We start from the raw sequence: 27077 nt of genomic DNA, 5'->3' as shown, positions 1-27077 counted from the left end.
TATGACACAACTCACTGGACTTGTCTTTCGTTGCTTCTATTGTCTACTTCGTTCCCTTTGACGGTTGCTTCCCATTTGGAACCTCCTCTGCTCTGCTTCGTGGGCGTTGCTTGATTATCGATCGCATCCCCTGGTATGATGGCCCCCACGCATGTGTGGATACGTGCGCGCCTCTCTTTTTCGACACGCACGCTCTGTATTGACGGCGGCTGCATTCCAAAAAAAAAATGGCGGCACGGCGACTCGCTTCTGCTTCTTCTCTGCATAACTGCTCATTCGCTGCGCGACTTGTTGCGGTGCTTCTGTACGTCAAAAGAGGAAGGGAGAGTGTGTGTCTGTGTACAGCATGCTGCAGCGTACCGTAGGACTTAGCCGAAAGGCGCTCCAGGCGTATCCCGTGCCGCCGCGCGCGCGCAACTATGAGCGTCGCTGGAGCAGCTCTCGCACAAATCCGTACAACCGCATGTTCTGGCGCACCGTTCTCAACGAGGATTTTGCGCGTCCCTCTTTTTGGGTGTCCGATTTCCGACACAGGTATTTGGCCAAGCACGGAGTGGACTACCAAGGCCGTGTGCCCGCCTCCCCGGCTCCAGGGACGTATCAGGGCTTTAGTGATGTGCATAAGATTCTCGCTAATCATCCGAAGCCACAGCGTGAATCTCGGCATCTGCCGGTGATGCCCATGACGCCGCGTGTCGTGTTCGAGCACGCTCAAGAAAAGCGTATCGACTACGCCAAGAAGATACATCGTGACCGGCGCTTGGTGCAGCAGCTACGCACACACGAATTCTGGGGCTGGTACATGAAGCTGCAGCGCGTGCGTGGACGCTGGTGTAAGGAGCAAGGTGTGTCGAGCCGTGGCGTTTACGGGCCAGCTGTAGATGCAGCGGAACTCTGGGGATAGTGTTGTCAGCTGACGCGATGATAATGGGTGGACCGCCATTACTGTTTTTTTTTTGTCCGTCTGGGCTCCACGTGCTGGGCGTGGATGCCGAGGTGTTTCGGTACGCGCCCTAAGCTCTGCGTATGACAGGGTCGCAATGCCTGAAGATTGCTGCTGCTGCTGCTGCTGCAAGAATGTGGCCAAGTGTGTGCACAGTGGTTCGGTGTATCAGGTGGACTTCTTCGTCTATGACAGCGCACAGATCGATGACTTGCTGCTGCCTTTTTTTCTTAAATATCACTGCGCTTGCTTGGCCGTGTCCCTCCTCCTCGCCCTTTTCGATGCATAAGCGCAAGGAAAGAGCCCCCACACACAAACACACACACACATACAGAGGCAGACGGAGAGGCAAGCTCGAGGCGCGGCGAGGGAGTCTTTAAAAGACAAAAACAGAAAGGGGCGAAGGAAGGCGCCTCGGTATCAGGCCTGCAACTGGGGGGGGGCTGTAGGTTTTTTTGTTTGCTCGTTCTGCGTATCGGTGTATGCTGCTTCACCCTCTTCCCTTTCCCCCCTCTCTCATTCGCTCTCTCCGAAACGGGGGTGGGCAAGTGGTGATGGCGCTGCTCTTGTTCTGTGCCTAATAGCCGCTGCTTCAAGCCTTCTAAAGTTTGAGGCGCCCTCTTCTGCGCCTCTCTTCCTTCCTCAGCATTGGTGACAAGAGAGGAGTGATGGAGGGATACCGGGGTAGTGCATGATGGATGATGCGCAGTCGCCAAAGGAAAAATGAACGCAGCCCCTTCACATGCACATATTTATGCTGTATGCGCCTGTAGCACTCCACATGATGTCGTTTCTGTATGGTGTTTGCTCCCACTCTCTCGCCCTTCTACTTCTGGTATAAAACACATGACCCCTCTCACCCCTCTCTTCTTCACACACACACACACACGTGAGGCCTGACTTCGTTGCATCGCCCCTCTTCCCTCTTCCCTCTCTCGCCTTTCCTCGCTACCATTCCGCCACACGGATACACTCGCGCTTCTACACACGCAAGCCTGCAGGCGAGGAGCCTTGCGTATTCTCAAAGGGAGGAAACTGTGAAGTAGTCGGCCATTGTTCTCTGCCTGCTGCAGGCGCTCTTCAAGTAGGTGTGCGGCGTACGGGTTCTCGATCCTCTGCGGTGCCATCACCTGTTTCCTTCGCTGCAGCTTATTTCCTCACTGCCAATGGCAAGGGGATTAAAAGGTAGCAAGAAGCGGTCACGTAAGGAGACCAGCGACAACCTTGTCGAGGATCTCGACCTCGATGTAGGGGACGCCGGCGCGTACGTGGACGAGGACGATGTCGTGCACGACCGCCGCAGCCGCAAGACCGCCCGCGAGGCCGGTGTGGAGGAGGAGGACATGTTTGCCGTCTTGCCCTCTGACGCGCACTGCCTCGATGGCTACGGCGACGATGAGCACGGCGGCTTCCAGGAGGAGGAAGAGTTGGCGGTGGTGACAGAGAAGGGACTGCGCAAGAAGACGGTGGAGGAGGACTTCGATGTAGCTGGTGTGTCGGTGGCGCAGATCTCTTCGCGCCGTGACGCTATGACCAAGAAAAGCGCACTGGATGCCCTCGATGCTGTTCCGGTAATCGAAGCCGTCGAGCGCGACTTTGCCTCCCTCACCACGGCCGAGCGGCTGGCGGTCCTCAAGAAGGAGTCGCCGGAGCTGCAGAGGCTGCTGATGGACCTCAAGGCCTTTATGGCGGAGGTCAAGACCTTGGCGCAGCCACTTCACGAGCTACTCTACGAGCGTAAGGTGCCCGCATCAGACAAGCATCTCGTCTCGTTCTTGGAGACGAAGGTGCAGCTCATGCTTAGCTACTGCATGCACGTAACCTTCTACCTCCTCCTAAAGTCGGAGGGTCGGAAGGTAGCCGGCCATCCGGTGATCGACCACCTTGTGGAGATCCGTGTGTACTTGGAGAAGATGTGGCCGTTGGAGGAGAAACTGCAATACTCGCTGAACCGCCTCCTTAGTGGCAAGTCTGCCACAGCTGCCCGCATCACCGAGCTTCGCCCGCTGCAGTCCGGCGAGGGTGGCACTTTTGCGTCCTCTCGCTCTATGGTGGACACAGAGGCCCGCGAGCGCCGCCAGCAATTGCGCCACATGAAGGAGGCCGAGGAACTAGAGCGAGAGGAGCAGGCTGCTATGACGCGCGTGCGCACTAAGAAGGCATCCGCACTCAACAGCAGCAATACCGCCAGTTCTACCATAGCACCTCTCAGCTACAAGGAGGACGAGGATCAGTTCTTCTCTCGCATCGCCGGTGACGACGGCGAGGACGACGACGGTGAGAGCGAGGAGGGTCTCTCGCTCATGGAGGTGCTGCGCCGCCGCCAGAAAAAGGCCGGGGACGTGCTGGGCCGCCAGCGCTCATCGAAGCGGCCATCGAAGGCCGCCGAAAACGACTCGGATGAGGGCGATGGTGAGGACGACTTCGACGGAAGGGACGAGGTGGATGGGGACGACGATGACGCAGACCTCGGGGGCTCGGTGAACGGAAACGCCAGTGGCGCTGATGAGGACTACGAGGCGGTGTGGGAGGAGGAGCGCGCCCGTCGGGCCGCCGAGTCCTCTCGAAAAGCCACCTCAACACCCCGCCCTGCTCAGGAGGAGGTGAATCGTCGCAAGGCTGGCAAGAGGATCGAGTCGCACCGTGGCCTAACGAGGGCCCGCCCGAAGGATCGCAAGAACCCCCGCGTCGCCCAGCGCCGTAAGTACGAACGTGGAATGCAGGTGCACAAGTCACAGTCCCGCAACTTCCAGCCGAATCCAGAGGGTGGGTTCGCTGGAGTGCGGGACCTGCGACCGGGTGTGGTGCGCGGCACCAAGTTGTAAGACGCTTTTCTCAACGTCCTGCAAAAGGTGGCTGCGGCTCTGCTTTACGTTCGTGCCTGTCTGCGCCACTGCGTGGGTGCGCGCGAGAGGTTCGGGTGGTGGCTGCAAGCACTCTTCGCTCCATTTCTCTCTCTTTCTCTCTCGTCGTTCTCCTTCACTTACTGTTCCACTTCGCGATTAACATTCGGCTTAAGCTCTAAAGCGTCGGGTGCGGCCTTTCTTGTGTGATTTTGTCTACCGTCCGCGGGGGGCGTATGAAGTGGCTTTTCTTCTTCTTTTTCGTCGAGAAGGACGCATGAGGGTGCATGTGCTTGTGCCTACGTGCACGCCTCGCGAATGAGAGAGCGTGCGAGGTGGAGAGATGGAATAGGCTCTCTCTGCTTCTTTGTCTCTCGCGCGCCTTGCACCCCACATGAATCACCAAAGCGGTCCTCATCAAAGCTGAAGGAAGCGTTGAGAGGTGTGTGATGGGGCGTGTGTGTGTGAGTGCGGTTAATCGCTGGCTAAATGGGGCAACTAAAAAGAATGTGGGGAGAAACCGAACGAAAAAAAAAGCCTTTCAACGACTTCTGCGCACACAGATAGTGTGCCTGTGTGTGCGTGTGTGTTTGGGGTGGCAGTGATGGTGGTGGTGGTGGGGCTGTAAGGCCGGCTATTGCAGGGGCGAGTCTTAAAGGGAGTGGAGGAAGGGGAATGCACAGCGATTCGAATCACGCGCAGCCGGGCGCCCACTTTAGCTGCTTTGTCTCATCCCCCGAATGCGCAACAGCAAGGCGCTGAGGTATTGTAGTGAAATGTACATGCCCGCGCTGGGAACGGCGTTTTGTCTTTTCTGTGCCACTCGTCGCCATGTTGACTGCTTCAGCAACAACCTCAGCCTCGCCTGCTTCGCTCCTCCTCGTCCTCACCTTGACATAGCTGGGAAAAAAAGAGAAAAGGGGTGAGACTGCCCCATCGCCCCCTCCCAGTAGCGCAGCCTACGCCGCGCCACCACCTCCTGTCCTCCGCTCTCTTTCTCCCCTCCTCAACTCGCTCATCTGTGCCACCTCACTCACTTCTCCTTTCCTCTTGTCCGCGGTTGCGCACTGTTGATGCCCTCTGTCGCCACTGCCCGGCGAAACAACTCACGACGCCCTATTTTTATCGTGATACGGGTGCTCGTTTTGCGCAATAATTGTTGTGAGTGAGTGTGGCGTATGTGAGTTGTTCGGGTACACGCTGCCAAGATACAACGCAGGCATACACGCTCGAGGATTTTTGGCGACTTGCACAGAAGAGACGCGTCAGAGTGACGGAGACGAGCAATCACATTCACATCAACGCAGAAACGTTCGATGTCTTGAAGCGAGCACACCTGCGCCCCCTTTCAAGTTTACACGTACAACTTCCCCTCCTCCTACGCCTCAACACACGCCCAGAGGTTTACACGAGAGACGAAGAGCGGCCACAATGACTGGCGAGCTGGAACGAGCCCAGGCAATCCTAGCAAGAGAGCGGAAGAGCATCGGACTCGTCCACCAGCCTATTCGTACCACCACACTCTTTTTCTCCTACAGCATCCGAGGTTTGGTACACTACGCAGAGGCGGCACTGAGTAAACCGCTCTTCAACGCTGTGCTTTTGCCGCTCGTAGTGGCGTTGTGCCTGACATCGCACTATGTCGTTCCTTCTCCGGCCGTGGCGGTATTCTCGGCATTCGATCTGAATCAGGACGGGCGGGTGACGGGGGAGGAGGTGAAGTCGTATTGCGCCACGGTGCTGAAGCGGCACGAAGACAGCGGGTGCGCCGCTATTGCAGCTCAGCTTTTTGGCAGGCGTGCGTCTGTAAATGTGGATCAGTTCACTGAGTGGTGGCAGTCCTCCGCCACCGGCGCGAAGCGGTACTGTGCTGCCGTGGCGAACGGCTGGTGGCGCGAGGTGGAGTACTGGCTGGCCGATGCGCTCTACTGGGTCGTGCTAGGCGTGCTGTCGTCGATCGGCCTCGGCACCGGCATGCACTCTGGCCTGCTCTTTCTCTTCCCTCACATTTACCGCGTGTGTGCGGCGATGCAGAGCTGCGGTAATGCAAACTTCTGGACTTACCCAGTCAACTTCTTCTACGGCCCCCGCGAGCGCATCTTCTTATGCCTCGCACCGGAGAGTGACCCAGAGCTCGCTGTGAGCCAGATGTCGTTGGTGCAGTACCTGGTCAAGGTGGTGCCAGCGTGTATGCTCTGGGGTGCTGGCACTGCCATTGGCGAGGTGCCACCGTACGCGTTGAGCTACGCGGCTGCATTGCAGGGCCGTCACGAGGATGATTTGCAGGAGTCTGCCGCTGCCTACGACATGATGTCCCTCGCAACAAACTGGACGCTGCAGAAGGTGCGCCGCTACGGTTTCTGGGCCATCTTGCTGCTAGCTGCGTGGCCTAACATGGCGTACGACCTGTGCGGGATGGCGTGCGGGCAGTTCTTGATGCCATTCTCCACCTTCTTCTCTGCCACCATGATCGGCAAGGCGGTGATCAAAGTCAATTTGCAGGCGGTCTTCTTTATTATTCTCTTTTCTGGCGACATCATCGAGCGTATTGTGGAGCACATCGGTCGCAGTGCGGCGGCCGTGCTGCCCGCGGTCTTTCAGGTCGAGGCGGCGGTAGAAAAGGGCCGTGTGGCACTGCTGCGGGCACGCGATAGCATCGCCAAGCGCGCCAAGGGTGGTGACGCGCTTGCGACATCGCCGCAGGTGGAGGAGTCGGAATCGTTCCTCGTGTATGCAATGCACTGGTTCGTGGTGGGCAGTGTGGTGTGGTTCGGCAAGTCGATCATCGAGTCCTTTGCACGCTCAGAGCAGGAGTGCCGTGACGAAGACACTGTGTTCGAGTTGGAGATGGCGTTGCGGCGCCGACACCAGAACCCGGCCCCAGTGACGACATTAGAGTTCAAAGAGCTGCTGGCGACAGCGCAGTCCGATGCTCAGAGCAGCGACGGGGGCACCGCGTTCACAGCAATGCGCTATACGCGACTTCTCCTGGCAGCAGCAGCTGGGTTAATCGCATGGGGGCTCTACAATCGTCAAAGCAAGGCATCTTCGCTTGGTCTTACCCTTTTGCTGCACCGCTATCTCGACAAGCAGCTCTCGGCAAACGCGGCTGCCCGCACCGGCATGCGCCGTGTGCTCCGTGTGTCCCTCGTTGCCGCGGTGCTGTACTTTTATGTGTAAGGTTTGTGGCAATTGAGAGAGCCCTCACTAGAAAGCACAGGGGAGCTCCAGAGAGTGAAGCACAGGCGAGGCCGTGCTTGATACACCACGCTCAGCTCCTTCTTGGGGAGCGTATGCGGAGAATGAAGTGCTAAAGGCGGAGTACTACCTGGCGAGAAGGCTCGCGGCTGCTCTGAAGTGGGGCGGTAGGGGGGAGGGGCAGACGGAAGAAAATTGGAGGTGCCCGCAGAGATAAGGTAGCTCTTCTTTTTTTTTTCGTTGGTCTTTTCGCCCATGTCTCCGCTCACTCTCCTCCCTTCAACCTCCCACGACGACTTCCCGAATCTACTCAACCACCTCCTGCTCGGCGCGGTAAGCATGCCTTTAGCGTTTGCCCTCGCTCACAGGCATAGCACCAATCGCTAGCGATCGTGTGGCAGTGACTTCTGGAGTGGAATCCATTAAGGGGGTGGGCGGAATGCAGAACGCTCTGTGCTGCCCTTCTCCTTACGCTATGCATGCCTGCACGCTTGTCGGCACAGCTTAACGCAATGTTTGTTTTCTTCTTTCGTCTTTACCATTGCGTGTGAGTTATTTTTTCTCGTGTATGTGTGTGTGTGTGTGTACTCCACTGTTTCGTGCTCGCCGTTCCTGACTTGATAAGAAAAAAATGATATTTCAGCATGACAGACGCCTTCGTTGCGACATACGCGTACCGCCCCCTTCCCCCCCTCCCCCCAATCATATCACTGCTGCATCTCTCTTGACATGGATATGATGCCACGGTGCTGCCTCGCGCATCCGTTCAAGTGATCGGCGTGCGCACGCTGGTATCGCACGTGGCACTTCGCACGTGCACTCTGGTGTATGCGTAACGGAGCGGCGCGTCATGTTCGCACCGCGCCGACACCCGCTTGCAAGGCATGGGCTTGCGTCACCTCCTTTCTCTATTCATGTCTGCTTGGGGTGACATGGAGGAGAAGCCTTGTTCAGTCATCATCTTCCGCCCCGCTTGCCCTGTCCTTTATCCTATCTTAACTATCTCCACCTTCTTCTACTTCAAGCGTCATGCCACCGTGCATCGCCTTGTTCTTGACAGAAGTGTGAGATCGACTGGTTGGGCCCGCTAACCCTGCGCCGCTGCTCCCCTCATCCGATCTCTCTCTCTTCTTTTCTTCTCTGCTCCACACCTCTTGTTTACCGAAGCAGCGGCAGCGGAAGCCATGGATCCACAAGCGGTGCTTGAGTCACTCGCTAGGGAAAAAGGCATTGCGCTTACGCACCTCTCCCAGATCGCTAGCAGGTACTCACAGTCGGCGAAGGTAGCGTGCTGTGGTGGACTTATGATGCGCCTCGTGACGGAGAGTGCCGCCGACTCCACGGTACTCCTGCGTGACGGCAGCGGCTCGTGCTTCTGTGCCTTGCACGGAGACATCACGAACCGCTACCCCGACGTCCTGACAACCGGCGCGCTTCTTCTCTTCACGGACATCACGGTCTTGGTAGTTTCCTCTAAAGTGCCCCCCATGCTTATTGCGTGCGTACAGAACCTCGCCGGCCTTTTGCTTCCTGATAATGCAGCCAACACTGCTCCTTCCGCAGCGTCGAGGAGCGCCGAGGCAGTAGGAAGGCGGCCCGCGCCGGCGCGCACCACCTTTGCTCTCGACTCAGCGCCCGATAATGACGACTTCACTCGCGCAAAAGTGTGGCAGCCGCATCTTCTTACTAGTGAGCGAAGGGACTGCAGCCGCGTGGACCCTTTCAACAACTCAGAAAGCGCGCAAGGCAGCTTCGTTGAGCCGCACCACTCCGCGCGCCCGATTCTTTCGCCTGACCCTGCCCGTAGCAGGGAGCGTTACGGTAGTGCCCCGGCAAAGAGAATACGCACAGAGAACGCCACTGCGTTCGCTGCCCTCGAGGTAGATGACGAAGATGATGCGGAGTGCTTGGAGCTGGTCGATGGAATGTGAGGGCGGTGTAGGAACGGGGCTCCATGTATGCGTGTGAGGATGGGGAGGGGTGAGGGAAAGGCGAAGGCTAGTGGGCAAACGCCTCGACAGACTTCATTGCTGTTTTCACTTCTTGGGTTCCTCTCTCCCTTTGCCCAGCAGCATCCGCTCTTCCCACCAACTGCGTTCCTGCGCACAGAGGGACGCACTCCTCCCCCACCCTCTCTCCGTGTCTATCTCTCTCTCTCTCTGTGTGTGTGTGTGGACGTTTTGTCGGATTTTGTCAGTGCGATATGGGGAGTGTGCGCCTTCCGCACCGCTTGCCACTTTATGAGAGCACCGCTGCTGCTGCTGCTGCGAGGTGAAGAAAAACAGAAGTCAGTCCACCAGCCCACACGTATACATAAATATGTGTGTGCATAGGTAGGCGATGGGTCAGCACAGGTGTGCACCTCCTGTACCAGTGCTTGTGAGAGGCGCAGAGGGGCCCCTCTCTGTGTGAGCGCTAATGGCTTTCGCCCTAGCAAAGATCATTGCTTTTTTCCGTAGAACCTCCTCTTTTCTCTTCTCCTCCCTCCCTGCACGCGTACGGCACGGCCGCGTGCAAACGCCTTTGTACCTGTCCGCGTTGTGCTCTCGCTAACTCTGAGGTAGTGTGACCTCGTTGTTGCCATGTCTTTTGATCTTTGTGTGCGCTTTCCACCCAGCCCTTCACCTTTCCTCCTCCTCATCTCTCTTCATGTCCACCTCGTCTGCGCATATATGTGCGCGTTTCATGCCGCCCCACCCCTCGCACCACGCGATCACCGCCGCTTGATTTCGCACGAACGCTGTTCGACGAAAAACTACGCGACCCGAACGTATCGACTCCCCTCGTTCCCCTCTCGTGCATACGACTGCTGTGTGCCGAAGAGGTTCAAATACGCAAACTGTGTTGGGCGCTACCGCCGTCTCTTTCTCAACGTTTCTGCCCCCCCAGCTGAAGGCTGTCCATCCCCCGCCGGCCGTGACATTCTCTTGGCTAACCGCCTCCGGCCCCACACGTTTTTCCCTTCCGCTCTTCATCCACCTTCAACCTGCCCCTCCTGGCGCACCTTCTACCCCCTCCCCCAAAGCCTATTCCCTTCCGTCCTCGGTGGAAATCATTCTCTTCGCCTCCACGTCTCCACCGCCAGCGTGCCTGCAAGCCAGCTCTTTCGCTTTCTCGCGATCCCTCTGGTGGCTCTCTTCATGGTTGCTCTCGGGTGGCAGGACGTCGCAGCTCTCCTAAAATTCCGTCAGCCGCCCCCCGCCCGTCGCGTCCATAGTCTCTTGCCTATTACCCGTTGTTTAGATTCTGAGACAGACACTAATCTGTGCCACCGGCTCCCACGACTCTATACTACTTTACACCTCGTCTTCCCCCGGGCTCGCTCTCCTCCGCAGAAGAAATGCCAGTCACAAACGATAAGCGACTGCGCGAGGATTCTGGCACGCCGGCGGATGAGGCGGCCATGAGGGACACCGCACGGTGCGCATTGGAAGCGAAGGACGCCGCTGCGACGCCCCTGGACCGCGTTGTTATTCTTAATGTCGGTGGCACGAGGATCACTACGCTGCACTCTACGCTGTGCTCCTCACCGTCGCTGCTAGCGCAGTGGGCAGAGAACAACTTTCAGGAGTTCCCACGTGATTTGCAGGGCTACCCGTTTATAGACCGAGACCCAGAGAACTTCGTGCACATCCTCAACTACCTGCGCGGCTACGGGTTGCCGAACAAGGCTGACGACCTCGTTGTTGTGGCCGAAGATGCGGAGCTCTATCAGCTAGAGTCGCTGAAGCGCGAGATTGGTCTGGACCCGCCGCCGATGTGGCGCTTCACCCCGGGTCCCGGAATCCGCGACGACGGTGTGGAGTTCTCGACGTCGGACATACTCGACCTGTGCGGCACAGAGCCGCTTTCCACCGGACTTGCCCACACCATCGTCTTCCGCGTCGACAAGTGCGAGCTCGTTTCTATCGGTGTCGTTGCCTTTAAAGAGATTCAGCACGACATGCAGATTCGCCGCCAGAAGAACACCGTGTGCTACTGCAACACGGGGGAGTTGGTGCGCTACTGGTCTGCAGATGCGCTCTATGAGCAGGGCGTGCTGTATAAGAGCCAAGATGAGATAACTGTTCGGGTGGAGTTCGCCCAGCCGGGCGTGCCGCTGGAGCCACCGCCCAGCTCCAAGAGCATGGAGCAGCTGCCTCCCCCGCTGCAGCCCGCGTTGGCTCTCTCGTCGGCACCGTTGCCGGCGGGCGTCGCGAGCGCCACCGCGCTCAGCAGCACCGGTGTGATGCCGAGCCGCCCTCTGCCGCTGGTGCTTGATGCGAGTGTGGCGATGGCGAACGCCAGCAGCGGCGCCGAGCCGCCGATCACATCTCCAGCCTTCCAGCCTGGGCCCTCAGCGATAGACGTGGCTGCCAATCGACCCATGCAGCAGGGCGGCAGCTCCCCCACGGCGACTCCCGCGAACCCAAGTGCGTTACCACCCTCGCAGGCTTTGGGTGTCTCTGGGGGAGGTATGGCAGGCACAGCTACGGCAACGACGCCTACGAGCGGCCCCTCGGTCGCCCCCGCATCTGCTCCTGGAATGGCGCCGGCGTCGCCGCTGCTCCCCTTCGCCCCTGTCATCCTCGACCCTGAAGACCCAGACGCGACGGTGGGCGCCATCGTCACCTTCTTCAAGGGGGATCGAGAGGTGTGCCGCGCGCGCTGGCCTGCCCCTGTGCCCCCATTGCAGTTCGCGGTGAGCATGCAGGGCGCCTCTGCTGTTTCCATCCTCAAGACGACGTCGGTCAGCGCCGATGCTGTGCGGATGGAGAATGAGGAGTAGGCCGTGTGGTAGAAAGTCGAGGGGCTCTTGCGGTTTTTTTTTCGGGGGGGGGGAAGGGGGACGACACGGTCCGGGAGAGGGTGCGCGGCCCGAGCGATGACGCACGAGGCAGCGTCGCGACGGGCGGCGCGCAGATGTACTTCGTCCGACGTTCTATTACCTTCCGTTTCCTTCTCACGAGCTCGGTTTGCTGCCATGGGTACTCTCTGCCTTCTTCTCCTTTCACCCAAGGTTTTTTTTATTGGAGGTCCTCGTTGCCGTCGTCGCCTTCGATCTCGCTCCAACTCCCTCGGGCCTCAGACAGATGCCATGTTTCCCCCACAATACGACGCCCCCAACCTTCGTCGAACATTTCCCCCCTCTTCACGTGTGTTCGCCCTACCACCTTCTCCGAGAGTGCCCCAATGACGCGGCTGCGGTGCGTATCGACTCTCGCAGCGACTGCTTCGTCTTTCTCTGGGTGTCTGAGAGAAAAAAAACGGTAAGAATACGAAGGAAACGGAGAAGTTGAGCGGCCACTGTCGTTGGCGATTTTCTCTGCACATTTCGGTTGCTTTTTGGAGGACGATACGACTCCTTTCCTCGGCAACATTCGAAAGAAGAGGAGCGCCTCTTTCTTCCCCGACGTGTTGCGAAGGAGCAGCGGGGTGCCGGCCGCCGATGGCGCGTCTTGTGTGTGCCTGTGCGGACGCTACTGGACCTGTGCGATGTGTCTCCTCTCCTGCGACCATCACCTCTCTCTTCCTGACACAAACGACGTCTTCCTTTCCTCGCATTCCACGTCTTTCTACGTCGTCTCTCTCTCTCTTTGACGCTACGCATCCTTCGACTACGCACATGCATGCACGCAATCCTCCTCGTGCCCTGTTTGGTGTAGAGCCGGTCTCTCGCTGTGATCACTGCTGCGGTATCTTTTGCCTCTTTCCCACGCTCGCTCTCTTACGGAACTCGCTGCGATCCTCCTTTCCCCACCCCATCATCGCGACCCGAAACGAGCTTTAGGTGTTGCAACCCGTTTTAGAACAAAAAAATACGCGGACTTGCCGCTCGCCTAGCCTGTGCTGCCCAGTCCTTGCCCTTCTCGACCCTTTTCCCGCTTTTGAGTCGCGCAGGTCACACACAGGCCCTCAGAACAGCCCTGCACACATAAGCGCCCGTATACACCACTCTGTTTTACTTATACAACGCTTCTGCAGGAAGTGCCTTCACGTGTTTGTCGTACGTGCGCGCGCCCGTGATTGTAGCCATCGGCTTTCTTTCTTTCCCTTTTTTTTCGTGAGTGCGCTTTTCGTTTGGCTCGAGTTGCCGTTTGCCACTTTCTTCCCGACGCATCTTCTCCGGCGGTGCCCCCCCCCCACTCGGCCACTCCGTTCACTAGTCAGTGTCTCGTGTCACCGGTGCCTTTGTTTCGCCGCACTGCTGTCTAAGACACTATTCTCTCCTTGTTCCCATTAGATCGCGCTTCGTTCGTTCCGCTCCCCTCCCCTCTCCCCTTCGCTGCGGGTGGGCATATCGACGGATTTCAGAGGGGGAGAAAAAGAACGAGCAGGACGGTAGCCACGAAAAAAAAAAAGGAAAGGCGGGTGCCACGGTGAAGCGTTCGATTGGACGCTGTCTTGACGTGCGTGTTTGGCCAGTGCCGGCGTGCTCAACGGGGAGGCGAGACGTCTCGTCTTTTTTTTTTGTATGCTTTCTTCTCTCTGACAGTTGAGAGGGTACGTGTGCCTCCCGCTCTGCGGCCTTCACTGTCCATTGAATACCAACGCCGTCCTTCTAGCGAAGCAAGGGTGCCACCCTACCGCACGAGAAGGCGCGCGAGCATTCTGGAGAAGGGCCTCGCTGTGGGTTACCTGTAAAGGGCCGTTACGCCAGAAGAAAGAATCGAAAGCTGCACGTGCGCTTCAGATTTGTTTCCCTCCTCTTGGGCTCTTTCTGCGGCTGTTGGCTCTGAAGCTGCCCCGCTCCAGCCATAGTTCGAACACGACGGTCATTATATACGGCACCGCATTTCCGCCGCTTCTCCCCTTTATTTCTCACTGGCAACACCCCACGACGAGAGAAGAGTGCGTGTTGGTCGATTAAGGCCATCTCTGCGACTCCGAAGTCACTTCTATTTGCGTCTCTCCCCCCACCGCAACAAGATCGGGTTTCCTGAAGAGGAGCATCACTGCAGGCCTTTAGAGGAGAAGGGCCCAGGACGGCACACGAAACGTGCGTTTAGGAAGTCAAGACTCCGCTACTAACGAAAGGAGACGCACGGCAAAGATGAGCGTCGACTCTATCATCGAGCAGTTGCTCGAGGTCCGTGGTGCGAAGCCTGGGAAGCAGGTGCAGTTAGCCGAGAATGACGTGAAACAGCTGGCGTTGCGCACGCGTGAGATTGTTCTCTCGCAACCGCCTCTGCTAGAACTGGAGGCGCCCATCAAGATCTGTGGCGACATTCATGGACAGTACTACGACCTCATCCGCCTCTTCGAGAACGGCGGCTTCCCGCCGACGGCGAACTACCTCTTCCTGGGCGACTACGTGGACCGCGGAAAGCAGGGCCTCGAGACTATATGCTTGGTCTTCGCTTTCAAGGTAAAGTTTCCCGAGAACTTCTTCATCCTGCGAGGCAACCACGAGTGCGCCAGTATCAACCGCATTTACGGATTCTTCGACGAGTGCAAGCGCCGCTACAACATTCGTCTCTGGAAGGCCTTTACAGACACATTCAACTGCCTTCCCGTGGCGTGCATTATCGATGACAAAATCTTCTGCTGCCACGGAGGTCTGTCACCGGAGCTGCAGACGATGGATCAAATCAAGAAGATTACGCGCCCATGCGATGTGGCCGACACTGGCCTGATTTGTGACCTGCTGTGGTCGGACCCGGAGGAAGGCCTCTCCGGGTGGGGCGAGAACGATCGTGGTGTGTCCTTCACTTTTGGGCAGGATATTGTAGAGAAGTTTTTGAACAAGCACCAATTTGAGCTGATTTGCCGTGCACACCAGGTCGTAGAAGACGGGTACCAGTTTTTCGCGAAGCGTAAGCTCATCACCATCTTCTCTGCCCCGAACTACTGTAATGAGTTCGACAACAGCGGTGCGGTGATGACCGTCGACAACGAGCTGATGTGCTCCTTTCAGATCCTGAAGCCGTCCGTGAAGAAGCCGAAGTTCTACTCGTAGGAAGGTGTGCGGTAAAAGACAAAAAGGGGAAAAGCTTGCACAAAAGGACCCCGTTGAGGGACCGCCCTAGCGGGTGCGCCTTGACGCAGAGAGAACAGCAGCGCATCGAGGTGATGGAGTGCTCATGCCTTTCTCCTTCATTGGATTGGCTGATATGGTTACCCTGTCGTTGCGCGTGTATGTGTGTGTGTGTGTTTAAACGTGGTGGGTGCACGCCGGTGCGTCTCTTTGTTCCCCACTCCCTCTTTCCTGTTTGCGTTTCATACGCGCGCTCTCTCCGTCTTTCTCTACGTTACCGTCGTCTCTCGCTTGTGGCTCTGCCCCTCGATCACTGTCTCTGTCTCTCTTCTTGGTGCTCCACGTGTTCCCCGAAAGGCCTCTCTCCCTCTTCTACGGCACATGCGCGCGTGCGTAGTTTGTTTGTGGCGTTGGTGCTTGTTTCGGTGATGTATGAGGCCCTGCCCATTGCTGTGATATGCGGTGCGGGGGAGCGGGTGGGCGCGCTTTAGTGTCTGCGGCTTTCTGTGTCTGCATGTGACATCTGGCGCCTAGCGTATCGGTCGATAGCACTGCAGATGTATGTCACTCAAGGACGGGGCAAACATATTCTGCTCTTCTCCGCCGCGGCTCTCCCATCTTGTTGCCACTCACCTTCACGGCACCCTCTGCCCGCAGAGTGGATCTCGCCTTTTTTCTCTTTGTGTTTCTTCCCCCCCCCCCCCCAATATCTTTTCTCTTCCTCATGTACGCCAACATGGGAGCGTCTCTGTTCCAGTTGGTCCGGGGAGGGACGCTCCCGCCTCCTTTGCCCATCTGCGCCCGCGCGCCGGCATTTGCGTATATGTCTCTGCCCTCCCTCCCCCCTTCTCTGACGTTGGCGGTGTTGGCAAAGAGGACGGAGAAAAACAGTGCCTTCCCGACACGCACTGGCGTACACGCACGCACGCAGGGAATGGAATCAGGCGCAGCGGGTCTCCTCTTTTTTTTTTCGTGTTCATCGTGAGGTCTTTGCTCATACCTTCCGCATGTTCTTCGGGTCACCGTCTTTCTACCGGTGTCCCCCCCACACACACATACACACTTGAGCGCTGCCGATACGTGCATCTCTTCTGTCACCACTCTCTGTCTCTTCTTTTGGCTTGCTTTGGCCGTGAGCGCACCGCAGAGACGAATCAACTGCGAATCATTTTGGGCGACGGAGAGCGCCTAGTGAAGCGGTCAGGAGGGAGGAAGGAAGCAGAAAAGAGGGTTCGGCAAGGGTCGAGGTGCGGGGAACGGCGACGCATACGAGAGTGAGAGAGTGCGTTCAATGAGTGTGTCCAAGTGAGATAGAGCGTGTCACTCAAGCGAGGGTGACTCAAGTGCATCGGGGTAGTCTTCTTGGTCACCGGTTTTTATTCTCTTCGGTGCTCCTCCTCTTCCTCCCACCTCCGCCTGGTTTGCTGGTGTGACTCTGCAGTTGTAGAGGGTATGCGCGTGTGTGTATGTTTGTAAGAGGTGAAGAGGGAATGCCTCGGCGAAGAGCGTTGTGATGGTGGCAACTGCGGTTGGCGAGGTGCTATTGTGGGTTGTGTTTCGCTTTTCTCTGCGTCGTCGGGCCTGTCTCCTATTGTATTCGGACTTTTATTATTAGTGTATTTAGGTTTTCCTTCCTACAAGTAGGCGTGGGCGATTGAGCGGAGTCGCACGCTCGATCACGAGGGTGTCGTCTCTGATGATGGTGTCTGTTTTCCCGTGCCTTCGAGGACGCGCGAGGGTGAGTGTTTGGTGTGTTTGATTGCACCCCCTTTTTTCTTTTGCGGAACTTCGACTATATCGATGACTCCACATGTACGCCCCCCTCCTCCTCCTTCATCCCTCCCTCTCCTCGTTCTTCTCGTCTGTGGGCTCCTCATGGTGTGCCCTTTTCTTTTGCTCGGTGTACGAAGAAAAAAATCTTCAGCGACTAAGCCGCGACGCACGAACAGCAACGCGTCATCACCGCGCACCCTAAAGGGTGACCTCTCGGCCGCGGCCAAGTACGCTGGGAGCGAAGAGGGTAGGGAGGACGCTGAGTAATCCTGACGTAGCTCTCACGGTGTGAGGAGTATGTGTGGCAAACGCGGTGGGTGAGGCGATCCGCGCCTTCGATGGCAAGAGCGCCTCTTGAGGAAAGCGGCGACTGAGGCGGGAGGGGTTGCTTCTACGCTGAGGCTGTGCGGATATGGTCCTACAGAGCTTCTGCCTTCCAACGAGCATCTCGCTCTTCTTCCTTGCCACCGCGGAGCCGGCGTCTTGTTTTCTTTGCCGGGTGTAAAAACGGTCTTCACGACGTGCCGCTGACTACACCGACACACGCAAACACACGGGCTTGCAAGTGTACACATGACGCAGCGCACATACATGTGCGATGTACTCTGGGCATCTACTCTATCCCCTCTTCTCATGTGCTTCCCTCTCTTTCGTCATTCCACACGCGGCCAGAGAAGATACAGCCCGGCTCTTTCATGAGCACATAGCGGCGGTCCGACAGAGACGCATAACAACCATGGAAACTTACTACGAGCCGGACTCCGAGTTTCGTGAACCACTCACGGACGTGGATGCGTTCCTCGACAGTGCGCGATACAACGAAGCCGGTGACCTGGATCTGCTCAAGGCGTACCTAGAGAAGAACCCGAGCGACGTGGACGCGCGGGATGAGCAGGGTAGGACAGCGGTGCACATGGCAGCTGCGAATGGTCACATGCCCATCTTGGAGATGCTCTTCCAGTTCAACCCACAACCTAATATGCCGAATGACGAGGGTAATACGGCGTTGCATTTTGCTGCGCTCAACAACCGCGTTGCTGCGGCGGAGGCGCTACTGGCGCACGGGTGGAGGCCGTCTGTGCAGAACATCATGGGCAAAACCGCCCTGCAGCTCATCTATGAGAAGCAGTATAACGAGATGGAGGCGCTGCTCATGAGCTGCGATGAGACGCTCGACACATATGTTCCGCCTGGCCAGGCCTCCGTGAGCGTCGACCTCCCAGCCGAGGAAGAGGACGACGCGCTAGGCGAGAAGCCAAGAGAAGAGGCGAAGGTGGTGCCAGAGTTCAAGGTGTCGCCGGCACCCAAAGCACCGGCAAAGAAAGTTGTCTCAGCGGCCAGGGAGACACCTACCCCTACAGTGCCAGTGGATGCAACAACAAGTGCACAGATGCTTGGCTCTGCCTCTGTGGATGGCATCGAGTAGGCTCAGAGGGGGGAGGAGGAAAGAAGGATGCAGTGCCTATAAGCCCAGGTGCGTGTGTGCCACAGGGCTGAGTTGCGCGGACGCTTATTCCCCACATTATCCGACGCACTGCTATTCCGCCAGCGCGGAAAACAGGGGATGGTGAGGTGAGAGATGCTCTCGGAGTGGGGCCGCGGCGAATACCCATCGATGGCGGCTAAAAAAAACACCCGCATCACGCGGAAAAAAACGATGACATGAGCCCGGAGGATGTAAGTGGGCCAGGAGAGAGGGATTGTGGTGGCGTGATGCTATTGGTGGGAACAATTACGGAACAAGAGGGCCTATCTTGCAGCGCTGTGCAAGAACAGAGCCTGTGGGCGTGACTGGAAGCCCTGTATTACAGAAATGCTACCCTCCCATCACTACATATATCACCCGCCGACCAACTCAATGCAGGAGCCACCTCCGCCCGTGCGCGAGGCGGGTCAGTGCCGCTGCCACAAAGAGGGACATGAACCGGAAGGCGTGCGCAGGCACACGCCCACACAGGCGCAGACGCATATCATCGCATGCACAGCTCACTATTCTTTGCACCCCTCCACCTCGTTTGAGGCGTGTGGCCCTCTGTTGGTGTCTGTTCTCCTTCTCTGCGTACACACCGCGGCCGAGGTGCGCCCTGCTCTCTCCTCCCTTTCCCACTTTCCACGCTCTGCTGGCCTTCTCGCGATACCAATTGAAGGGGCATACCGGGCCCGCCATGCGGGAGGGGGAAAGCAATTCGACGGCAAAAGGCACTCCCGCCTTTGCACCTCGCCATCCTCTTTCCCATCCCGCAGTCGACAGGGGGCAGAAGCGCCCTGTGGATGGACTCGCGCACGTCTTCGGTGTGCATGAGGCACTCGTCTGGTGCCAACGCGAGTTCCTCTCCATCCGGACTGCTGTGCCGCTGCTTTTGCCTTTTACCTCCGCCTTCACTGGGGCGTCGCTTCTTTCCCCCTCTCTCTTTCTGAGCCCCGTACGCCCTCGATCTGTCAAGGACCGCACGGTGCTGGAGCTTCTCTAGCCGCCCACCAGTGCTAACCGCGTAAATCGCAGTGTTCGAGATAGCCCTTGACCGCCTGCCTGCGGGGCTCCTCGGGAAGGAAATGCCGATCGGCGACCGCTTCTTTGAGGCCCTTTTCGGGTTTTCGGAGAGCGACTACATCGCCACGCGGCACGGTCTTCTCAACGGGTGCACCTTTGAGGTGGTTCGTGCACGCATGCCCAGCGGTCACTACCGCGTCCGCAAGGAGCGGGCCTTGTTTCACCACCCACTTGTGGCAGGCGACCGCTGCATTAGCAGCGGCTGGCATTCCACGCCCAGCGTCGCAGAGCTGCGTGCGGAAGTGGTTGCGGCGGTGCGAGCGTTCGAGGATAAACACCCAGGGCTACTCGCAAGAGTGACAGCTTCTAGCAGTTGCTGTAGCTCGGCGTCAGCGGCGTTGTCGCCGGTGACGTGCGCGCACGTCACCGGCGAGGCTGGGCAGATGCACCGCAGCATCGCTAATGGCCTTTTCCAGGTGGCCAGCCAGTTCAACCTGCTCGAGTTCGCGTCGTCTGAAGTGACACCAGAGGATGGGGTCCAGCATTATGTTTACGATCGGACTCAGGGGCCTGCGTGCGCCTTGGCGTGCATGGGGGGTACAGTCTATTGTAACTATCTACTACATCCACACTTCTTCGGCGCTACCGATGCTGCATCAGCCACGCAAACTGCAGATGAGGCGGCCCGGGGACAGCGAAGGGATCGTCAGGTGAACATGCTAGAGGACCTCGTCGAGTACCTTACCCGTGCGCGCAGCTGTGGCGACGCCTCCACCGGCCTTGCAGCAGGCGCCGCCGATTCTACTGCGTGCAGTGTGCCAGCGCTGCCGCAAGAGCACTTCTTCAAGATCCACAACGGCTATTTTTTTCAGACACGGCAGATAGCCTCACTGACTGAGAGGCTGCGGCGCATCGCGGCCGCCGAGGGTATCTCGATCGCGGATGTGGAAGAAGAGTTGTTGTCACGCCTCCGTATTGGGCTAGTGGAAGACGCCACCGTGACGCTGCCGTTGCACGACTCGCCCGTCTCCCACGCTCATGCGTGGCGCGAGCCCAGTCACCAGGCGGAGCGAGAGGTTGTTCGCATATCGGGCGCGGCTGCGGCTCCCGAGGTGGAGGTGCGTGGTGTGACTCAGACGTACAACAGCGCCTTGAGTCTGCCATCGCAGGAGCAGTCCACCCCACGAGAGTGGGATGGCATGGCTGCCCTCGCCCGCATAATCTTGCGTGGCACGTACGAGGCCACCCTCCTTGCCGGTGTGCAGCACACCCTCCGCCACTGGGAGCGTCACGCCAGCCTTGCTGACGCGTCTCTGCCGGCGACGCTGCGCTCCTCACGACCACCTGTGTTTCTCACAAAGGTGGGCGGCGGTGCGTTCCGCAATGAGGAGGAGTGGATCGCTTCAGGAATCGCGTCGGCGGTACACCGTGTCGCCGAGCTCGGCGTGCCGCTCGACGTGCGGCTCGTGCACTATCGAGAAGTGGAGGAGTACTATAGGGGATATTTTCCATTCTGGCCCGTACGGGACTGAGTCTATTGCGGGCACATGCAGCTTTGTGCGCGCATGATGACGGGTGGGGGTGGGGAGCTCGAAGCACAACACGGAGGGTGGTGCCGCGCGTTGACATGCTGCAGGTGCGTTCCTCCTGCTTACCTGTGCACCTTTGTGTGTGCTTCTGTGAGCGTGTACCGCCGCGCAGCTTAGCCTCCTGCTCAGCGCACGAACGCGTCTTCTCCCTCTTATCGAGTCGTCCGTGGATGTCTGGAGCAAAATGGGAAGTGCGCCACCGCTACAGCGTGGCGCCATTGTCTCATCTCGTCAAGTATAGCGTGCCGTAAACATCGTGTCAAGCAACATCGGCTGCGAAGCCGATTGCGTGGGTGTGAGCGCCGCCCCTCACGCTCACCAAAACTGTAGGTCTCTCCTTTGCCTTCTCTCGGCGAAGGCGCAGCTTGCTTTGCGCGCCCAGGAGGATTCCTCTCTCCACCCTCCCCCCGTCTCTTCCTTGAGCGGCCGTCTGACCCGGATGCGCATAGGCATGCATCGGCGCGCGGTCACTTCTTCACACTGGCCTTCACGCAGCGAACCTATCGCACGGGGAGCGCCGCTCTTTTTTTGCCTTTCTTGTTCGTGTGGGATCTTCGGCTTACAGATGCACAGGCAGTGAGAGTGAGACGACCGCGACGCAGCGAAGGCGCCGCTTTCCCCCTTTTTGGGAGGGACGGAGTTCCTTTTTGGACTCTTCATCCGCTTCACACGACTCCATTCTCTGCCGTCGGGCGTGTGCGCATGCAGCTGTCTCTGCCGGTGCCCAAGTGGGCCAAACGCAAAGACAAAGAAACACATAGCAACGCCGAGCCGCCTTCTCGACACTCTCGAAGTATTGCCCCCTCTTCCCCCATTTTTTTCGACTCCACCGTCGCCCCACTCGTCATTCATTGACGGGAAAAAAGAAAAAATATAGGCGAGCGGTGACGCGGCGAGTATCGCCACAGGCCCGCCCTCTCTGCGCTTCTGCGTACCTTTGGAGGCCACATGGGCATGTCACCGCACTGCACTCTCCTCCCTTCCCAACGGTGGACAGAGAACCCCGCGAAAAAGAGCGGAACGGATGACCATATCAGCGCCAGCGGCCTCCATGCGGGTGCGCACAGGGAGGTGGGCCCAGAAGAAAGCGCGCACATCTGGCAGGCTGGTTGCTGGGCATTTCGCCGTCGCCTCTCCTGCCCCTATCAGGATCCTTCTTTTCTCATCGCGCCCTCTCTTTCTCTCTTTCGTGTGGCGGATGTGCACATGCGAGAGCGTCTCGCATTATTTTCACTCACGCGCTTTTTTCTTTATACTCGTGGGCCTCCGCTTTTCTCGGCGCTGCTTCCCGGCTCCCCTCCCCTCCTCTCCCCCGGGAGCCTGTGAGACGCAGCGCTTCCCAGTGCGTCTTTTACCCGAGCACATGCACGGACGAGAGACTCCAGATGCTGCACAGTAATCCCTCGTCTCGTTACTTTCGTCTCTCTTGAACTCCTTCGCGCGTCAGGGCGCGAGCACGGCTGCGCCAGGCGCTCTTTGCCGCCTACTGAAACACACACACACACAGAGGGCAAACGCGCTGCCAGGCGCACAAAGCGAGGCGCCTACATTTCAATGTTGCGCCCGTGCGACTAACGACTTCGCGGCCTCTTTTCCTCCCTTTTCTGCTTTCTCGTTACCTCTCCTGTGAGCTCCTTTACCGTCTTTCGGGTCGTCTTCGCCGATTGAGAAGCTTGAGTCACCGTTACCCAAGTGGCTTTGGCCTTCTCTCCTCAGACGCCCCGCCTCCCCCGACTCGAGCGTGCGCGGAGGATGGAGCCGCGCCGATGGAGGCCGCGGTTCTACAACCCTTTCACGGAGCGCAGATGCCGAACGGAGTACCTCCCCTTGTACCGCGGCTTCTTCCGCACAATGCCGCTGCACCGATGGCGCATCAATGACATTCAAAAAATGCTCGGCTACGCTGCCCTCAACCCGTCGCTCTTTGGCTTCCCTGACCAGCCCACGTGCATCGTGAATACAGCGTACTTTTTACCGTCGCTGCGGAGTCGGCTGCGCGGTGTTCGCGCCTTCGGCACGGAGCGTGGGTGCAGAAGCATTGTCGTGCCTCACTCGTGCAATGGTGAGCCCTTCGATGCCCTCGATGCCCGCCTTATCGAGCCACTTTTCCGCTGGAATCCTGGCGTCGAATACCTCTATCTCTCGCGCCACTGCGAGCCGATGTCGAAGCATCTCCTCGGCTTTCTGAGCCGCTGCCATCACCTGCGCGAGGTGACGTTGGAAGGATGGAACGACGCTGTCGCTGTGCATCGTGTCATGATGGCGTGCAAGAACGCCGACGTGCTGGAGACGTACAGCCTCGATGACCCGCCGCGTGACTGGCGAAACGAGCTCTCTGTTCAGGCACTGTCGACTCTGATTGAGATGCACCCCAAGCTGCGCGCCGTCAAGTCACACCGTCTCTACCTCGCTGACTGGTATGAGGCAACCCGGTTCTCTCGATGCAAACATAACGTCGCCCTCGTCCCCTTCTCATGCGACTTTGTCATTGTATATTACTGTCTGTTTCTCGGTCTTGTGTGCATGCCCGCGTATGGCGCTTACTCTCTAGTCTATCGTCTTGGCGAGGGCCGCTTGTCGGATGCCTACACGTGGTTCTGGAGCGTCGCCGCGTTCGTCTTCACGCTCGCCGCAGTGGTCGCCTTCGACTCCGTTGGGCGATCCTACCGCGGCAGTGGCTGGGTTCACATGCAGAAGTACTTCATCTTTGCAAAGCGGCGCGTCGACATGTGGACGAACGTTCACCACACCGCGCTTGCTGCAGGCAAGAGCTGATCCACACAACGCCGGGTGCGTGTGTTTGGAGACGGCGGCTGTATCTCCGTCCGCATGCTGGGTCGTGGTGCTACCCATGCTGGAGGCGATGGGGGAGCGCGCAGACAAGGCTTGCGGGTATGCCGAGCGGGTGGAGGTGCTGCCAGGCTCGACTTGTTGGCGGGTGTGGTGTACTCACCCGCATGGATGTACACGTGCGCGTGCGTGCGCTTTTGGTCCACTGTTCGTCGATACACACATATATATATATATGTGTGTGTGTGTCTGTCCGTGTGTGCGTGTGTGTGTTTGTGTGTGTCGACGACTTTTTGCCGTGTGAGAGTGTGGCATGTCATCGGGCGATTTGCAGATTCTTTTCTTCGCTTCTTTCCTTCCCCTTTTTAGCGTTCATGTGTGGGTGTCTCTCTCACGCCTGCGCAAGTGCGCGCATGCGTATGCTTGAGTGAGGCCAAGTCGACCCCCTCCCCCTCACATACACAAACACACACACACACAGAACAATAAAGAAACGGCAGCTCCCTCGGGTGAGCGCGGTGGTAACTGCCCCTTCAGGGGCGTTGGCAAACAAATGGGCCTTTGACTATGGCCCCCCGGTCGGCGCGACATCGCCCGACTTTTCATGACAAGTGCTGAGGTGGGCGTACGTGAGTCTATGGTGGAATGCTTAGGGAGTGTCTCGACCTTCTCTCTTTTTCACTGCATGTGCCGTCGCCATCGCATGGATTTACCGCATCATCTTGATGAGCAGATCCTCTCGCACCTCTCTATCTTTCATGGAAGCCCGCTCACTTACCTCCGCATCCGCTTTTTGGTCCGCTTGACTGCGCAGCGCAGTCTTTTGTTGCAGGCAAAGTGCGCACGTGTGTGCTTTCTTTACCCTCCGGGTTTAGTGTGTCTGCGTGCGCAGCGGGAAGTACCAGGCATCCACGCTGCACACAAAAGGCTCTCCTGCCGACTCTTTCCGAGATTACTCCTTCAAGTGAGCACGCTGAGCACCGTCTAACCGTTTACCTTGTATTGCGCGTAAGTACGACACACACACACACAGTTCGTGTCGCTCCTCCACCTGAGGGGGTCGAGTTTATCAGAGGGAAAGGAGACAACGGAAACGGGACCGAGCGCAGAAGCAAGACGCATCTCAAGGCGAGACATCAGCGCCAAAGGAATACTGCGTGTGTGCAAGAGGGCACGTGCTGTTTGGGTAGCCCCTTCTTCCTCTTAGTCCACTCTCCATTAGCAGGCTGAGGACAAGAGCTCATGAGTGACACGTTACTGGACACGGGCCACACAGCGGCCGTGACCGACATTGCAGCGAATGCGAACGGACGGCACCTCGCCACGGCGAGCGTCGATGGCACGGTGCGCGTTTATGAGTCTGTCACGTCCTCCTCGAAGGAGGCGTCACAGTACAAGGGTGGACCGCAGCCCACGACGTGGAGCCTAGTGGCGGTGCTGCAGTGCTGCTGTGAGGACCAGGTGGCGACGGTGACGTGCGTGGCGTGGGCACCTACCGCCTTCTACACGGCTGCCCTCGTCACGTGCACCGAAGGAAGCAATGAGGTAGCTCTCTGGTTTGACGTGGGCAACGACGCACAGTATCGCAAAATCTACGTCTACACCCTGGCCACTGCAGGCTGGTGTGTGGCGTGGGCCCCGCACGAGTACGGGAAGCTATTCGCCGTCGGCTGCGCCGATGGGGCGGTTGTCGTCTTTACCGGCGGGCCAGATGGCACCTGGGACATTCACTCCTTTGAGAGCCACCCGCATGGCTGCAGCGGCCTCGCGTTCTCACCGTTCTTTCCTCCGGGGGCGCTGCTCATGGCGCCGCTGGAAAAGGATTTCGGTGCTGCTCTGGGCATGGCGCCGCCTCTGCCGCTCGCACCGCCCCGTCTGGTCACGTGCGGGGGTGGCCGGCTCGTGAAGCTCTGGACGCACTCGTTTGCGCCGCGGCCCGCCGGCGAAGGAAGCGGCGCGCCGCTCGAGTCCGTGTGGTCGTCCGTGGAGCTAGAGGCGCCTGAGGTGTCGGGCACCCCCGTGTGGCGGGAGGTGAGCTGGGCACCGAATCTGGGCCTGCCGTTTACCTACATTGCGGCCGGGTCAGAGGACGGGCTGGTGGCTGTCTGGTCACAGGATGGGCCCGCCTCGCACCAATGGCAGTGCCGCCTTCTGCCTCCGCCCCACGGCACTTCAGGCGAAAGTGTGACGAAACTCTCGTGGTCTCTCGTAGGGACATTTCTGTTGGTGTCCTACGCAGATGGCACAGTGGCGATGTGGAAGGAGGCGGGCAATCAGGGGGAGTGGCGCGTGGTGAGTGAGCTGGAGAACCCCACCACCCTGTGAAGGGCGGGCGGGTGACGAACGTCGGCTCCGCGCTTCTTATGGCGTTGCGTACGCCCTCATCTCTTCCTCGACCTCCCCGGACGTGGCCTTCTCTCTATCGACGTCCCCTTTTGCTTCTTTTCGCTCCTCACCAATTCCCCCGCATCTCACCGCCTGATGCGTGGAGGGGATTCCAGAAAGTAAAGGAGGGAAGGGGGGAGGAGAGGCGCATATTCTCCTCGCCGTTGCCGGGAGGCTTTCCTCTCCTCTCTCCTTCCTGTGAAGTGCCTCTCGCTGTGTGGGCTGCACACCACACTATCCTCCCCCGTCCCCCCACACCAAAATGTGCCCGACACTACAAGAGGGGACTGTAGAGCGAAAGGGGGGAGGAGGAGGAGGATCAGTACGCGATGAAGCATGCCAAGAGCGTCACAGCTCGCATGTCGTGCCTCTATGCGTGTGAGTGTACCGCATGCGAGGCAACCAGGCTGACGTTCGTCCTTCACGTGGTTTCAGGGAAGGCCCATGCCTTTACTGCACTCCTTCTGTACAATAGGCGCTCCCTATTCCACCTCTCGATCCAGTTTTCGCGTGAAGGTGTTTCACCCCTTTCCAGCCATGCGCCCCTTTGCCAGGCCTTCCGCACATGCCATTTCTCTCTCCGGTGCCCCGGAGCTTCGCGTATTGCCTCTATGTGCGCTTCTCATGCTGCGATTCTCTCTCTCTCTCCCACACGGACTCATCCGCCATAACGTCGACGTCGCCGCGCCTCTCTCGTGGTCGCCCGCTTTCCCGCTGGACAAAATAGTTACACGCACACGTGCGCAGACACATTTTCAGGCAACTGCGCTACTCCCTAACTCTTCTCGAGGCGCTCGTTATAGGTGCGTGCCACAGCTGAGAAACAACGACGTAAACGGATAGCCGCACGCACACGCGCGCCCCTTTTTTTATTCTTCGCGTCACTGTCTCTTCCCTCCTCTTCATCCCTTCACCGGCGCCTTCTGCCGCTGCTGTCCCGCCCCTTCCTCACTCTTCCTCCCCCTCTCTCTCTCCCTTCTTGGGGTCGCAGCTTTTGGTGAGAGAGATTCCGGTGCAGGTGCGTCCCCGTTCTCCTCCTCTGCTCCACCTCCTCTCGCTCTTGTCGCCGGCGTCTTGCAACAAGCGCAGGATCGTTACACGGGGCACC

The 27077-nt window shown here is 58.5% G+C and overlaps 9 protein-coding genes across 9 annotated transcripts; all 9 read left to right on the top strand.

Moving 5' to 3' along the window:
* Positions 1-346: 346 nt before the first annotated feature.
* On the top strand, positions 347-904 carry LSCM1_03087 (uncharacterized protein; the record flags this gene model as incomplete). Its single annotated transcript, XM_067320639.1, has 1 exon — positions 347-904. One exon carries the CDS (start codon positions 347-349, stop codon positions 902-904), a length of 558 nt encoding a protein of 185 aa, XP_067177249.1.
* Positions 905-2109: 1205 nt separating this feature from the next.
* LSCM1_03086 (uncharacterized protein) lies at positions 2110-3768 on the top strand (the record flags this gene model as incomplete). The annotated part of the gene is made up of 1 exon (XM_067320638.1): positions 2110-3768. The coding sequence occupies one exon, from the start codon at positions 2110-2112 to the stop codon at positions 3766-3768; it is 1659 nt and encodes a 552-aa protein (XP_067177248.1).
* Positions 3769-5217: 1449 nt separating this feature from the next.
* LSCM1_03085 (uncharacterized protein) lies at positions 5218-6966 on the top strand (the record flags this gene model as incomplete). The annotated part of the gene is made up of 1 exon (XM_067320637.1): positions 5218-6966. The coding sequence occupies one exon, from the start codon at positions 5218-5220 to the stop codon at positions 6964-6966; it is 1749 nt and encodes a 582-aa protein (XP_067177247.1).
* A 1202-nt stretch (positions 6967-8168) lies between these two features.
* Positions 8169-8915, top strand: LSCM1_03084 (uncharacterized protein; the record flags this gene model as incomplete). The annotated part of the gene is made up of 1 exon (XM_067320636.1): positions 8169-8915. The coding sequence occupies one exon, from the start codon at positions 8169-8171 to the stop codon at positions 8913-8915; it is 747 nt and encodes a 248-aa protein (XP_067177246.1).
* Positions 8916-10324: 1409 nt separating this feature from the next.
* On the top strand, positions 10325-11752 carry LSCM1_03083 (uncharacterized protein; the record flags this gene model as incomplete). The annotated part of the gene is made up of 1 exon (XM_067320635.1): positions 10325-11752. The coding sequence occupies one exon, from the start codon at positions 10325-10327 to the stop codon at positions 11750-11752; it is 1428 nt and encodes a 475-aa protein (XP_067177245.1).
* Positions 11753-17450: 5698 nt separating this feature from the next.
* On the top strand, positions 17451-18140 carry LSCM1_03082 (uncharacterized protein; the record flags this gene model as incomplete). The annotated part of the gene is made up of 1 exon (XM_067320634.1): positions 17451-18140. One exon carries the CDS (start codon positions 17451-17453, stop codon positions 18138-18140), a length of 690 nt encoding a protein of 229 aa, XP_067177244.1.
* Positions 18141-19267: 1127 nt separating this feature from the next.
* Positions 19268-20737, top strand: LSCM1_03081 (uncharacterized protein; the record flags this gene model as incomplete). Its single annotated transcript, XM_067320633.1, has 1 exon — positions 19268-20737. One exon carries the CDS (start codon positions 19268-19270, stop codon positions 20735-20737), a length of 1470 nt encoding a protein of 489 aa, XP_067177243.1.
* Positions 20738-22546: 1809 nt separating this feature from the next.
* LSCM1_03080 (uncharacterized protein) lies at positions 22547-23569 on the top strand (the record flags this gene model as incomplete). The annotated part of the gene is made up of 1 exon (XM_067320632.1): positions 22547-23569. The coding sequence occupies one exon, from the start codon at positions 22547-22549 to the stop codon at positions 23567-23569; it is 1023 nt and encodes a 340-aa protein (XP_067177242.1).
* A 1257-nt stretch (positions 23570-24826) lies between these two features.
* Positions 24827-25909, top strand: LSCM1_03079 (uncharacterized protein; the record flags this gene model as incomplete). The annotated part of the gene is made up of 1 exon (XM_067320631.1): positions 24827-25909. The coding sequence occupies one exon, from the start codon at positions 24827-24829 to the stop codon at positions 25907-25909; it is 1083 nt and encodes a 360-aa protein (XP_067177241.1).
* Positions 25910-27077: the final 1168 nt, after the last annotated feature.

This window comes from Leishmania martiniquensis, chromosome 28 (genome assembly GCF_017916325.1).
Source record: "Leishmania martiniquensis isolate LSCM1 chromosome 28, whole genome shotgun sequence".
In the NCBI taxonomy this organism is placed as follows: domain Eukaryota; phylum Euglenozoa; class Kinetoplastea; order Trypanosomatida; family Trypanosomatidae; genus Leishmania; species Leishmania martiniquensis.
Note: the sequence above shows the minus strand (reverse complement) of the source record. Positions and strands in the feature narration are given on the sequence as shown.